Source organism: Carassius carassius, chromosome 23 (assembly GCF_963082965.1).
Source record: "Carassius carassius chromosome 23, fCarCar2.1, whole genome shotgun sequence".
NCBI lineage: Eukaryota > Metazoa > Chordata > Actinopteri > Cypriniformes > Cyprinidae > Carassius > Carassius carassius.
The window spans coordinates 30642065-30657579 of NC_081777.1; the positions used below are offsets into that span (position 1 = coordinate 30642065).

A 15515-nucleotide genomic window follows, 5' to 3' on the forward strand; every position below is an offset into this window, starting at 1 on the left:
CAAAATTATGAAAACACAAGATTTAATTTGATTCATCTTTATACAAAATATAGTTTATATTTTTGGTTCTGGGATGAAATGTGACCTTGATGCTGGATTTTATGAGGCTGACCATTAGATATTTGTGTTTGTGCTCAGATAATGATTTCCCAGGCTGAGCAGCATGCACAAGTACAGTATGTTTCAGAAATGTACTATTTATATATCTTAAATGCATTATCTGCTGGCTTCTAAATGAACTCCATACTACTACTCATGAGACTTGAGATGATCTAATGCTAATGATTCATTCATGATACTTTACACACACCTCCTAAAACTTCCTCCCAATTTTTTAACAATCAAAAGTTCTGAAGGGAATCAATGCTTTTGTAATTAAAGCAACCTAAAAATAATCCCATCATTAATGTATTTCACACATTAAGAAAACTTTAAAGGATTGATCTGTTTCCAGCACTCAAATGTAAGATTAAAGGAAAAGTTCACCCAAAAAGTAAATTTGCTGAAGATATACTCCCTCTCAGACCATCCCTGATTTTGAGTTTGTTTCTTCATGGGAGCAGATTTGTGATCACTACATCACTGTCTCAGCAATGGATCCTCTGCAGTGAATGGGTGCCGTCAAAAAGAGAGGCCGATAAACAGCTGATAAAAACATCACAGTAATACACAAGTAGCCTAATCCACAGTCCATTTTATGAAGCCAAAAGCTGTGTTTGTACAACAAATCCATCAAGGTGTTTTTTTTTTTTTACTTCAAACCCTTATACAGCCATAATATATACATAACGCTTCGTCAAATGAAAAAGTCCATCTCCTTTTGTCTCTCACATCAAAATCCTTACATATATTTGTTTAGAGTTGTTTTGGCTTGTAAGCTGTGCTTGATCTGTGCAGATTTCTCTCCTGATCCAGACCAGATGGACTTTTTCACTGTAGGAAGTAATATTATGGATCGAGGACTTGTATTTTGTCCACAAGCGACAGTTTAAAGTTAAAAACATATTAATGATGGATTCGTTTATTACAAACATGCAGCTTTTCACTTCATAAGATGTGAACCGATGGACTGGAGTGACTGTTCTGACGGCACCCATTCACTGCAAGAGGACCTACTGGTGAGCAAGATTTCTCCCAATCTGATGAAGAAACAAACTCCCCTACATCTTCGATGGCCAGTTCTGGGTGAACTGTTCCTGTAAAGCTGGAATTTGACAGCACATCAAAGTTAATCAAGTCAACAATTGACATTCATGTGTGAACACCCTGCTACATCTCACAATTTTCACTTTCATTTGTTCTGTTTTGCTTGGCTTTTGTTGCATGCTGTAGTGAAAAACGAATTGCCATATCAGTTTGGTTCAGCACATCTGTGCGTTCACAAAAGGTTAAAAGTCCATCAGAAACTATTTCACAACAGCCTGTTTGCCCTCTCAGGTTAAATAACCACTGAGACATGTGCTTTTATCTAAAGTTTAATTACAAAAAGATTTCATCACTGCTTTATTTAAATCCTGGTAAAACAGGAGTGTGTTATATTATACATTCTGCATTAGCTTGCACTCAATCCCGTCTGGTCTTCCCAGGTTATTTTACCCAGAATAACCCAAAGGCACTGCAAAACTGTGCTTAAGATTACTAGTACTACTATGAAATTTACCTATTACTAGGTGAGGACCATCGGTAGTAGAATTGAACACAAAATAGAAATCTAACAGCGATAGAACACTCTTATTCCAGGAATGTCAAAATATGATTCAACAAAACTCATTTACAGTTGATTGTGCTTTTTTTTATGAATGTTGCTGTAAACCTGCAGCTTTGTCATTATAGATTCATTGTGCTTCATGAATATGAATGTTCTTATTTAAAAACAATATTTAAGACATTTTGAAAGCATACATTTCACCAAAAACCTTCTACAAAATTAAACATTAAGGACCCTTCAGTTTAGTTATTCAGAGTCTCTGCAGCTTTTATGAAGATAAATAATAATTAAAAAAACTCTTAAGAAAAAATGGAACAAAATACTTCAATATGGTCTCTGAAAGTAAATGTCTTGTATTAGTGCAAATGTCTTAAGATTTTCATATCAAGATACATTTATTAGAGAAGCAAAATAACTAAATAAAGTCGGGTTTTCAGAGAAATTGATCAAAATGGTCATTTAGTTTATGATTAAAACGTACAAGTCTCGGCTAGTAGGCTTAGAAATATCAACTTAATTCAAATGGAAAAGTTATAATTCGCCATTGACCGATGTTTGTTCTTCTTGTAGTCAAACTCGCTTATTTCTGTTCAATTTCTCAGAAAACGAGATTTCATATGTTCAGCTTGCATCTCAAGTAGCTATATCTTGATTTAAGGACGTTCAGATATTTGTATTAGAGATACAAGACAAAATACTGAGGAAGACATTCATTTGTCCTGTGCATCCAACATTTATGTTATGAATTTAAGACTGTTCTGATTTAAGATCTTTTTAGGCCTTGAGAAGGGCGAATTAAGACCTTTTAAAACCTGCAGAAACCCTGTTTAATACTTGGAGATGAGCTGGAGAATTACAGTGTATATTCACAGTATATAATCACATATGCAATCAGTGTCTGTCATAAGGGGTTAATTCACTTCATCTTTTTCGTCTCAAGTCTATTAGGGCTCAAGTGCTTTGGAATTGTGCTTTTCCCTGAAACAGCAGGGATCACTTTGTCAATAAGCAGCAGAGAGCCTGTCATACCTGTAAGAAAATTGAAGAAAAAAACAGTGTGAAGATCCTACTTGGAACTGTATTTTTCTTGCTGTTATTAATAAACACTATGAGTTATCATGCACACGTGTGCTTTAAGATTGTAGGTTTGGTTTGTGAGCAAATAAACACTGAGAAATACACGTGGTGTTTAAATGATTAGTTTGTGTTGTTCATGCAAATATGATTTTCCTCTGGCACTAAAGACATTTTATTGATTGGCCTTTAGCTATACTTGTTTGAAAGGATACACTTGTGTAACATTTATTTTTTTTATTACAGAACAGTCTCTGAAGGATTTCTTCAAAGGTCAAAGTGAATGTTGTAATAATGCTCACCTAGTATTGGTCCGATCCAGTACACATAACTGTACTCCGCAAAACTGTTCCCAGGACAGGGGAACTGTATGGAGAAGGCCAGTGCTGGGTTAAACACAGCGCCAGTGAGATGACCACCTTCACAAAATATAGTACAGAATGAACGATAGATAGAATTATGATACAGATAGATATATCATTTTGATTTGACATGGATGGGGGGAAAGCCAATAACACTTGCACAGCTTATAAAGTAGTAAGCTGTGGTCAGTGCTCACACCTGCATAGACTAATGTAGTGATGACAGCAGCTATCGCAGGGACGCGATATTTCTCCTCCACCTTCTCTATGTTAAACGCCGCAGTGTGCATCACGAACGCGCATCCCAGCTCCACCGCGGCGGCCTGCAGCAGAGGCGCGTTAACGGGGCTGTTCGTGCATGAAAAGCCCGTCAGCGAGTGCTGCGCGTGCAGGTCAGAGAGCGCCAGCGCCCATGCGTGAGGCATGACGCGCCGCGCCGCTCCCGCCGCGATCAGCTGGCATGAGATCCGCGTCAGTGCGCATCTCCGCGTCAGAGTCCCGAGGTAGAGCTGCTCCAGAGCGCCGGTCGGGTTACAGATCGCGCCGCGGAATGAAAGTCCGTGGACCACCGAGATGAGGAACGTGAGCGTCAGCGCGATCCGCGGCTCCAGTCCGCGCATCTCTGCGAGCAGCTTTAACTCGTGCGTGCATGCGCAAAGCTGAAAAGTGGAGATCAACTCCAGCGCATAGATGATCCCGTTTCGGTTTGGGAATAGATACCAAGCAGTTCTCCTCGCCACTTCGCTAAAAACTACAATCCCCAGCCATAGGCGTCGATTTCGGGGGGGACGGGGGGGACGCGTCCCCCCCAGATTTCGTCGTGAGTCATTTTGTACCCACCACTTTTTTTTTTTTTTTTTTTTTTGAAAACCTCGAGTTCAATTTAGCCGTTCTGCTGCTGCGCTGGCTACACGCTTTTCTGTTCATTAAAACTGCAACAACTGTAACATTATTATCTCTATATTACTATCGCGCTTCTTTTTTTTAAAGAATGTTTTTCAAATGAGTTGACAGCAGGGGCGTTGCTAGGGTCTTGATACATTGGGGGCTTAGCCCAGACCCCCCCACCCCCAGTTTGGTAACTTGGAAGCGTTGAGCATTAAACACTTCTTTTACAGCATTCAGGTGCATTTTTTGTAGCATTTTAAATGATAGGTAAAAAGATAGAATGCTTTATTTGTAGAACTGTAACAGCTATTCACTGAAACACAAATAAATAATACATGAATATTAAAAAAATGAATATAAAACTATATATATACTGTGTATATAGATATTTATCTTTCTATATTTATCTATATCTATTTATCTATCTACACACACACACACATAAATCACTCCAACAGTCTGCTTGTATAAGTCTGGAAAAGGAACTATAGACAGTGCAGGTCCAGTAAGGAGGCCATTCAACAGACAGTAAACACAGGCACTCTGTATAGGTGTCATAAACATAAAAATCACTCGCGCCTGACGCGCTATTCGCGTCCGGTGTGAACGCACCATAGTCACCTGACTTAAAGTTCAATGATATGAATGAAACAATGAATGAGTTGTTGTTAATTCTCCATTTTCACTGTATGTTTCATTAAAAAAACGGCAGCAAAACAGCGATTAAAAGCCGTTTAGCTCACGTCTCGCGAGATGAGAAAAGTGACATCGGTTGCTATAGGTAGCCTATCAGACAGAAAAGTTGATGCTAGCATCAACCAGCTAGCGATGTTAGGATTTCCTAACCTGAAATAAAAAGAATGAAGCAAGATATGATTCCTAAAGTTATTTAGTATCTGCTTCGGTAATACCAATTGGGGAAAATCCTATCTTAGACTCTTTCTGTTATACGGCCCCTGGTATTCTAGCTAGCTATCCATCTGAGGGGAATAACGTTAATTTACACATTGTGTTTCAATCGCCAAATCAGATGTATAGGCTACTTCATCTACATTCTTCACGAGAAACGGATTATGGCACACAAAATGGATTAGTTATAGGCGAAATAGTAAGGTCCCACGTACTTTATATATACAGTACATGTTGTTCTGCATTAATACCACAGTAAGTACAGGGCTATGTACGTTAGACCAGGGTTTGCTAAAGAGCCTTCACCGACCTGAGCTTAATGATGAGGGAACGGCGCCAGTAGATAACTCTTCTTGCCTCCTTATTTTACTTTTTAAAAAGTGTCTAATGTCCATAGCTACCACCAGAAGCCACAAACAACAATGACAGTAAAGCCCAAAGCTCTTTCTCCTCAGGCGCGCACTCTAAGCTGTAACCATAGTAACTTTGATCTGCTTGAACACATTTTAATCGTCTTTAATACATGATTGATTCCGAAGGATAGATTAAAAGACCCGGTCATTTTTTAAAATAAATACAAATTATTAAAAAAATAATAATAATTATCAATAAATTAATTTTTTTTGAGATCCGGGGCTATAAAAAAAACGACGCGCCTGGTTGACAGTTTGGAATGGACAGTGAACGAGCGGGAACGAGGCTACCTAGTCTTTGCTGGGATTGGCCAGAATTTCTGGCGAATGTATCATAGACGAGCAAGTCATTTAGCCTTTATACAATATCACAAGGTTGCATCCTAGTGCCATGGACTATAACATATCAAAGTGATAACCTGTAGAACAAATGGATGTTGTTGTACACACAGCATGGGTCTGCAGACCATTGACACAAAGGTAAGACGCGATAACTTATGTTTATTAAGATTTGCTGGTATTATGGCTAGGTCTCGTGCATTTGCACACAAGGGATCGGCTGTTTTAATTCTTCTCTTGCAATTAATGTTACGTTAGACTTCCTTAGCCACCAACTTAATTAGCTAGTTGCGGTTTGCGTTCATACAGCAAGTATTGGGGGATATGATTGTTGAGTAGTCAGTATCTTGTTTAATTATTGCTTGAATCTATTGCTGAATTCTGGAATAGTTGTGATGATGATGATGATGATGATGAGGAATGGATCAAGTTTTAGTCAAAATGCCTGATGTAGATTGGATGGATGCATGTTGTTGTGAATTGAGAGCAGTCAGATCATGGTGTGATAGTCAATAGTGTTCATCTGTGCTACACGTATTTTTGCTTGTTCAATCTTGATAAAATTTGTAGTGCTTAAGTTGTGTTGTGTGTAGATATGGTAAATTGTACTGGGAATTAAATCAAATTATTACATGGCTTGGTTGAATTCCACTGTAGAATGAAGTCTGTTATTTCTTGATAACAACACCGTTGCCATGAAAAACAGAGCGTTGCTATGGACGCGGCAGGATTCTAATCGTAGAGACGGAACTATTTTCTTTAGCGGAAGCAATACAATCGTGTTTAAATCAATAAACTCTTTTTTAAATCAATATTTTGTGTCAAATTATTGATTTATTTGGTGGGTAGCCATGTAATAAGCGGGATAATGTAGAGCGAGGCCCGATTTTGGGTTAGATTTTTTCCCCGTTTTCAGTGGTTATAACAAAGCAACATGAAAGAGAAATTTGGTAATCATTGTTTAGGTACATTAAACCACGTCATGGCCATGTCATATTGTCAACATGGTACTTATATGATGATATGAAGCAGATTAGTGGGTCAAATATCATATGTCTAATGCTTTGTACGGCTTTCTTCTTCATAAAACGAGTCGGACATCATCACATTTTTGTATACATTTTTATTTATTTACATTAATAAGATACAGGACGTCTTTCAAAACATGACCTGCGCGAAAGAGAAAAAAAAAATGCATCATTGTACCCAGCACTTCTGAAAATGCACTTCTGAATGCGTCTCTGTCCCCACCACATTTCAAACCAAACTGACGGACAGGGAGACGCTGAGATCGGCCATCTCTGTCATCGCATCCTCCTCCGAATAATCGTGTTCAACTCTGATCCAGCCAGGCAACTTTACAACGGCCACGCCTCCGCGCCAATAACCACGCCCACTTCGATTCAATCAGCGCAACCCACTAGTGCAAAAAGCTGGACTTATTAATATTAAATAGATGATGCTAAAAACTTCCTGGAATGTCCAGACACGCAACCTTATTCATATTATATTTAAGTAAAAATATCATATAAAAACTATAATCAGTGTTGGGAAGGTTACTTTGGTACATTAGGCACTATTGAAAAATTTAATAAGTAGTGTAACTATTACTTTAAAGTAATGTAACTGTATACATTTGATTACTTTACTCAATTTCTAGCAAATGCTTTCAACTGTTATTAATTTTCAAACTTTAAAAGCAAGCCGGGTTAACCTTACAGAAGAACTCAACACTGATGTCAGATTTACAAAATCCTTCATCACTTGAATTAAGATTTTAATAATTTAATTGTAAAGCACAGCCGCCACAAAATCAGGCTCTAGCACCTCTTTTTACCTTGAGACCATTCTGAGGTTAAATACAGTTGATCTTTAAAAATAAAGTGTACACATCAACCCAAATAGAAAAAAAGTTAAATAAGCATGTGTCCTAGCTATTCTGTGTCATGCACTCCTGAAACATTGGTGTCTTATATTTTAAAGCAGTCAATGCAATTTGAAATTAAGCAATCTTATCTGTATGTGTGTGAACATATTCAGATGTAATCCTCTTTGTTTTCATTAACATTTCCATAAGTAAATGTAATTTAATCAAACATTTTCTCAGCAACTGTAACAGATTACAACACTGTTTATAATCAGATAATTTATGTAGATTAAAATATATTTCAACAATCCCAAACTAATGCAGGACTAATAATAAAATTAACCCCTGCATGGCTCATCAGAGTGATGATGGTGGAGAGACAGTTAATCATGAATATTGCAAGTCACTGTGACTCACTATTCTTATCAGAGTCACGGTGATCTGGGCAAAATCAAAAAGCACATTTTAGTATCAAAGGTAAAAAAGGAAATGTATTTGATATGATACATAAACAGATGTACATAATATCTAATAAATCAATATAAATATAATGTGCATAATTCTCTCTTCAAAATGTTGCCTTCTGTTTCCAAAACAGCCAGGCACAAGAACAGTTTTTCCCGCAGGCTATATTCAGTCTGAAAATTAAAACATATTAAAACTATACATTGATCAACACAACATGACATATTTATATATAGAATCTGAAAATTTTACATTTGTTTAAACTACACTTGTGTATAGTGCATTATTTAATTTTCAGTGTTTCTTATATTAGTTATTCCTATGTCTGCACGATCACGTATGTTGCACTATGCATGTACTTTCTTCTGCTCTGTAAGCTCCTATCGTAAAGTCAAATTCCTTGTGTGTGTGTGTGTGTGTGTATAAACAAACTTAGTAATAAACTTAGTCTGACTTCTGACTAATATAATCAAAAATCAAAATAGTTAATTTAGGTCTTTTGATGAAATATGCATACATTATCCCTAATAATGAAAAACAAACATACCAATTATTAAACATTTACAGGTGCTTCATCATCTTTAACAGTGGAGCTCCTCAACATTGGCTGGTTCGGGGGAAGTCGTGGCCTAATGGTTAGAGAGTCGGACTCCCAATCGAAAGGTTGTGAGTTCGAGTCCCGGGCCGGCAGGAATTTGTCGGTGGGGGGAGTGCATGTACAGTTCTCTCTCCACCTTCAATACCACGACTTAGGTGCCCTTGAGCAAGGCATCGAACCCCCAACTGCTCCCTGGGTGCCGCAGCATAAATGGCTGCCCACTGCTCCGGGTGTGTGCTCACAGTGTGTGTGTGTGTGTTCACTGCTCTGTGTGTGTGCATTTCGGATGGGTTAAATGCAGAGCACAAATTCTGAGTATGGGTCACTATACTTGGCTGAATGTCACTTCTCTATTTCACTATTATCTGATAATTACCTGCAGAGGGCGCTGAGAAACTTAGTAAAGGAGTTTCCATGACGTCATTAGAGATGAACCTAGTAATCTATACATTAACACGCTCACACTCACACATTTTTGTAATTTTTATCTGATATAATTACTAAGCTAATAGTAATATAATACAAATTAACACTGCCGGTGTTAAAACTACAGTAAAACAGTATAATTCTGCGATATTATTACAGAATTGTTTGTTGTCTGCAAACACACACACACGCGTGTGTGTGTGAGTGTGTATGTATGTATGTTTGTATGTGTGTGTAGACAACAAACAATTCTGTAATATTTCACAATAATACAATATATCCTTTGAATCTATCTATCTATCTATCTATCTATCTATCTATCTATCTATCTATCTATCTATCTATCTATCTATCTATCTATCCATCCATCCATCCATCCACCCATCCATCCATCCATCCATCCATCCATCCATCCATCCTTCCTTCCTTCCTTCCTTCCTTCCATCTATCCATGCATCCTTCCATCCATGCATCCTTCTATCTATCTATCTATCTATCTATCTATCTATCTATCTATCTATCCATCCATCCATCCATCCTTCCTTCCTTCCTTCCTTCCTTCCATCCATCTATCCATGCATCCATCTATCCATGCATCTATCTATCTATCTATCTATCTATCTATCTATCTATCTATCTATCTATCTATCTATCTATCCATCCATCCATCCAGCCATCCATCCATCCATCCATCCTTCCTTCCTTCCTTCCTTCCATCCATCCATGCATCCTTCTATCTATCTATCTATCTATCTATCTATCTATCTATCTATCTATCTATCTATCTATCTATCTATCCTTCCTTCCTTCCATCCATCCATCTATCCATGCATCCTTCCATCCATGTATCCTTCTATCTATCTATCTATCTATCTATCTATCTATCTATCTATCTATCTATCTATCCATCCATCCATCCATCCATCCATCCTTCCTTCCTTCCTTCCTTCCTTCCTTCCATCCATCTATCCATGCATCCTTCCATACATGCATCCTTCTATCTATCTATCTATCTATCTATCTATCTATCTATCTATCTATCTATCTATCTATCTATCTATCTATCTATCTATCTATCTATCTATCCATCCATCCATCCATCCTTCCTTCCTTCCTTCCTTCCTTCCTTCCTTCCTTCCATCCATCTATCCATGCATCCTTCCATCCATGCATCCTTCCATCTATCTATCTATCTATCTATCTATCTATCTATCTATCTATCTATCTATCTATCTATCTATCTATCTATCTATCTATCTATCTATCTATCTATCCATCCATCCTTCCTTCCTTCCTTCCTTCCTTCCTTCCTTCCTTCCTTCCATCCATCTATCCATGCATCCTTCTATCTATCTATCTATCTATCTATCTATCTATCTATCTATCTATCTATCTATCTATCTATCTATCCTTCCTTCCTTCCTTCCTTCCTTCCTTCCTTCCTTCCTTCCTTCCTTCCTTCCTTCCTTCCTTCCATCCATCCATCCATCCATCCATCAGTCTTTCTGTCTGTTTCTAGGCCTCATCCCTGTTATTTCTAAGGCAGATATAGAGTTATATGATGAGATATCAGGCATGCGGTGTCTTTAATATTGCATGTTCCTCCTCCACTGGCGCAGGTGACGCGTCTCGTGAGCGCAGCGCTGCGTGGGGCGCTGTGTCCAGTGGGATCGCGCGTGGGCGGCGCTTCACGCAGCAGGTTTGTGTGCGTCTCTACAGCAGCAGCGGCGCGACAGACTGACGGAGCGGAGAACACTGGAGCTAATGAGCGCCGAGAGCCGCTGAGAGGGAGAGTCTGCTCGGGGAAACAGCATTCGCGTCTTTGGACAGAGGTGAGTGCGTGCCGCCTGCTCTTTACAGTCGCGTTCATGGGTCTTGCGTGACGCGGAGACGCACTGGCTGCGTGGGGCGCGTGCGTGTCTCCGGAGAGCAGACAGAGGAAGAGCTGCTTATTCATCATAGCGCTCGGATGTGGATGTGGCTTTATCAGCAGGACTCGCTCTGGTTATAGAGATTCTTCTCCGCGTTTATGTGGTTTGAGATCAAAAACAGCGTCTGAGTTTCATGTGTCTACAACACAAGGTATTCTCGCTTTCTATTCAATCTAACAACAGCCAAATACATGCGGGTTTGATGAGCATAACAATGACATCGATCTTTGTGCAATATTTCTGATATTCACCATGTGTAACGTTACATTAAAACAATTGCATGAATGTAAATCTTTAATAAAACAATAATAAAATATAAATGTGAAATGCATTCTATCATTAGCCTATTAGTAGTAGTACATTATTATTTTTTAATAATAACGTTATTCATGTCTATGTAATTCTTGACAAATAATTAAATCTGTCATATTAAAGCCATATCATTATTGTTTTTATTACTATTATTTACTATTGTTATTAGTTTAATATGAATGATAATACAGGTTGGAATATTTATTCTTTAATATATAATTTTATAAATGTTAAATATATATTTTAAATTGTTTTTTTTGACAAATATATAATATGTAATTAGAGTACTATTTCATTTAGCTATTTAAATATAAAATATATTCAATAAATGTTAATAATCAATATTAAATATAAAACCTGCACAATTTATAATTTTTATTAGTAGTTTTACGATTTATTATTATCATCATAAGTCATGCATCTATTATTGTGCGTTTCCATTTTTGGAGTGGTTTACAAATGTATTTACAACATTATGAATATTGTTGGCTCTTTGATGAACTGCTTATGTTTTTTGGATAACAGCATCTGCAAAACACATACATTTAAATGTTAAAATATAACTTAATAGTTACCCAACAGTGTGAAAATGTATTGATCTAAATACCATTAGCATTTCTTCAGGATTTTCGAACCTTTTCAGTGGTTGAACTAAATTGGGCTACAGAGTGCGTTTGGCTTCTTTTGCATGGAATATAATGAAAATCAAACATGTAGGCTCTTAATATTCTGAAGCTTTTACAAGTGTGTTTATTAAGAAGCATAAAGTCTTTAGGGTTATTGGTGTGGTTTTATTGCAGTGCTGTTGTTAATGTGTTTTCATTACAGATGGTGGATCTGTGTGATGATAGTGTAAGTGTAAGATAAGAGCAGCGGGCAGTGCTTCAGTTCGCTTTGGACTGATTTGGGTCACATGTATCAGCAAAATCCTTAAACCAGTTAAGTCAAGCGAGGGTTTTTTCCGGGATATTGCACCAGGCTCTGATATCTGTAAACGGCCTGCAGAACATACCTCACACATGCACTTAAAAGGTAACGAGGAAACGACAGACGGCTCTAATGCATCACTTCTGCAATCTTTCACTTCTGTACCAACCAAGTGGCTTTCAATCAGTCTCCGATCTAGTTTGTGGGGGGTTTTCATTCTCACAACATTGTCGTCATCGTTCAAGGGTATTTTTAGCAGTGAGATTGCATCATTGTGTTGCATGTTTTTTGAAATGCTTATCAGTCTAATTTGGTCTAGGTGTGATTTCAGCATTTTTGCACATGGGTCTCTAATTGTTTGAAGGCGCATGCAGGTCTGTGGATCTGTAGATGGCAATCGGATTCATTTATTGGGGGTTTGTGCTGTCAGAGTGAAGTGGGGGTCGGTGATTGTGAAGTAAGCACACCCTTGGGCCAGACATCACCATATGGTTTCAGTAACACCCTGCTTATCATCCCAAAACACGGCACAAAAACCCAACCACCCCCTCACACACCCTCCAGATGTGCTTTTGGCCCAGAGACGTTTGATGTGACTTCATTCTCATTGTTATTTGAGTGTGTCTGACTCTACTTTATGATCGTTCCAGATTTGGCGTTTTACAGTCACAATTGATAAGCAGTGCATGTCTTTGGTTTTTAGGGCACATAATGCATCTCTCAGGGAATCTTGCATTTTATGGCGGAAGGATGATGTGGAAATGTTTCCTTTAAAGGTCAAATGACACACCTGGGGTCTTGTAGATAAAATCGGGATAAAACTGGGATGTTTCTACTGCAAATCTTTAAGACTGCACATATGTCAGAAGTTGTGCATGCATGCACAAATGTTTTTTGCAGTACTTCTTCTGTATAACAACAGACTAGATTGGATTGTATATTGCAAAATAGACTTCTGTAGATAATGTAAATGCTGTTGGCTATGCAAAACTCATCATCCTGATGCTAGACTTTTGTGGATGCTTGTGAAAACCAAAAATCAGTGCCTTGCTTTCAAGTTACTTTAAATGCTTTTTGAGCACCTTCTTGATTATTTGGCACAGTTAGTATTTTTAAATGTTTTTTTAAGAAGTCTCGTGCTCATCAAGTCTGCATTTATTTGATTAATAAAACAGAAAATTCTGAAATATGTAATGTATTTCTGTGATGCACAGCTGAATTTTTAGCATCCTTCCTCCAGTCTTCAGTGTCACATGATCTTCAGAAATCATTCTAATATGCTGATTTTATGCTCAAGAAACATTACTGATTACTATCAATGTAGAAAACAGTTGTACTGATTCATATTTTTTGTGGAAACTGTGATGCATTTTTATATTCAGGATTCATTGATGAATAGAAAGTTCAAGAGAACAGCATTTAATTGAAGTCATATTGAATTTTGTTTATTTTAATGCATATTCGCTGAAGAAAAATATTCATTTATTAAAAAAAACATGTGATGGTCTTTTCATAATCTGTTTATAGAAATACTGAAAGAACCATGGCAGAGTAGAAAAGAAGGTTACTGATGCGAGTAGAAAAGCATGTGGGAATATTCTTTTTCCTGGTCTCTCTGCGAGTGTTACTAACAGAAGAAAGAATGCAGAGCATGTTAGACAGTTACAGCAGCGGACAATGCAGCTACTCTGAGTCTGTACCCATTGCAGAGATGGGAATAAAAAGGGTTTAAACTTAAGGTCACGTCCTTAAAGAAAAAGCATCAGCACACACAGGAAGAGTGTGGGAGGCAGTGGAGCGTCTGATCTGGCTCCTTTGGTGTCGCTGCTCAGATTTTCATGTGACCGCTTAAATGTGTCATATAATAAGTATTCAAATTTTCCTTGATCTTTAAAAACGGTGCATTGTACCACGATTATGAAACTTAAACTGAGATAACGTCTTGCTCCACCCACATTTAAAGAAAGACGATGCCTAATTGGTGTTCAAAAACATAAAGTCTCATAAGAAGCATCTCATAATTGCATTGAAATTGTTGCTCATAGTAAACTTTTTGTGCATTTTCATAATTGTATTTGCTCGGGATGTGTATAAGAAGAACTGGATGTACTGTAATGTTCAGAACCAGGATTGTATAACCTAATTTGCTTCTGCAAATCCAGTTTGTGTATCTTCTGAAGGTTCAGTGGGTTTGCAGCATGCATGCGGGTTTTGATTTTGCGTTCCTGTGGCCCAGTTTTCCCTGGCTTTTTTATCGTTATGCAATACCTGTCACTGTACGTTATCGTCTCAGTGCGAGGCCCTGAATGAGATCCGAAGAAATATTCCAGCAGCGTTTCTGCTCCGGCCCCAGCTCTTCCTCTTCCTCGCCCTTCCTCCCCCTCAGCCTGTATGTCACATAGATCTCAAGGCTGTCAGAAACCACCCAGAGCACCTTAAATGTGCGTAAAACACCAGTTAGCAGCATGCTATAAACCACTCAGAACTCCATAGCCTCATTTATGAGCCGTAGCTTGTTAAAGATGTTGCATATGTTTTCCACTGTCATCCTCGCTCATAAATGTATTATTTAATGCACTTTGTTTTTTTAAAGAGCTAGTTCACCCTAAAATGAAAATCTGCTGTTAATTTACTCACCTTCATGCCATCCAAAGATGTAAGTGACTTTTTTTCTTCAGTAGAAGAAGATTTTTAGCTGAAAGCGAGGTCCTTTTGCGATTTGTAAAATGTGATTGAGCAGCTGCCTGTTTCTGAGAGTCAAAAAAATATGAATATGAATACAAAACTAATACCCTTGGTTCCTGACAATATAGACCTTATGAGGTCTTATGAAGTGAAACGATTGGTCTGTGCAAGAAATGGAATATTATTACCTGTAATCCAGAGTAAATCTGATTATTTTCCTTTGTCTGATTCTTTCGGACAGTTCGTTTCGATGAACTGGTTCAGTTCACTAGTTTTTTCACATAACCATGCAATGATGTAACATATACACAATTATATTATTATTGCACCCAGAAATGATTTGAAACGTGAATGTTTTTCATGTCTAAAACAAATAAAGGGAATAAACTCGTGTTCATCAGTTCAGCTTTTCACATAAACCACGAGAAACTATAAAATAGTTCATTGCACCCCTTCATTCAAGTGTTCGGTTAACGCATGCTCATATCAGCGGCTCATCGTGTCGAGTCGAACTGTTTCCTCAGTTCAGTGACTGCTGGATGAACTGGAGCGCTGAATGAGTTCATTCATAGGGTCAGATACGCCAGTATATTCACTAATTTCGAGTCGGT

At 37.8% G+C, this 15515-nt stretch overlaps 3 protein-coding genes across 4 annotated transcripts in view; 1 reads left to right on the forward strand and 2 right to left on the reverse strand.

Annotated features, from left to right (window-relative positions):
* aamdc (adipogenesis associated, Mth938 domain containing) overlaps positions 1-15515 on the reverse strand; it is a 407769-nt gene that overhangs the window by 25885 nt on the left and 366369 nt on the right. The gene's annotated exons all lie outside the window — the stretch shown is intronic.
* On the reverse strand, positions 2311-3923 carry aqp11 (aquaporin 11; the record flags this gene model as incomplete). Its single annotated transcript, XM_059507047.1, has 3 exons — positions 2311-2737; positions 3085-3201; positions 3344-3923. Coding segments are annotated over 3 exons (810 nt in total), but the record flags the coding sequence as incomplete, so codon positions are not given.
* The window catches only part of pak1 (p21 protein (Cdc42/Rac)-activated kinase 1), a 57472-nt gene continuing 52640 nt past the window's right edge, over positions 10684-15515 (forward strand). For both annotated transcript variants that reach the window (XR_009423208.1, XM_059506939.1), the window contains exon 1: positions 10684-10881. The gene's annotated coding sequence lies outside the window, so the exon portion shown is untranslated. The remainder of the gene's footprint in view (positions 10882-15515) is intronic.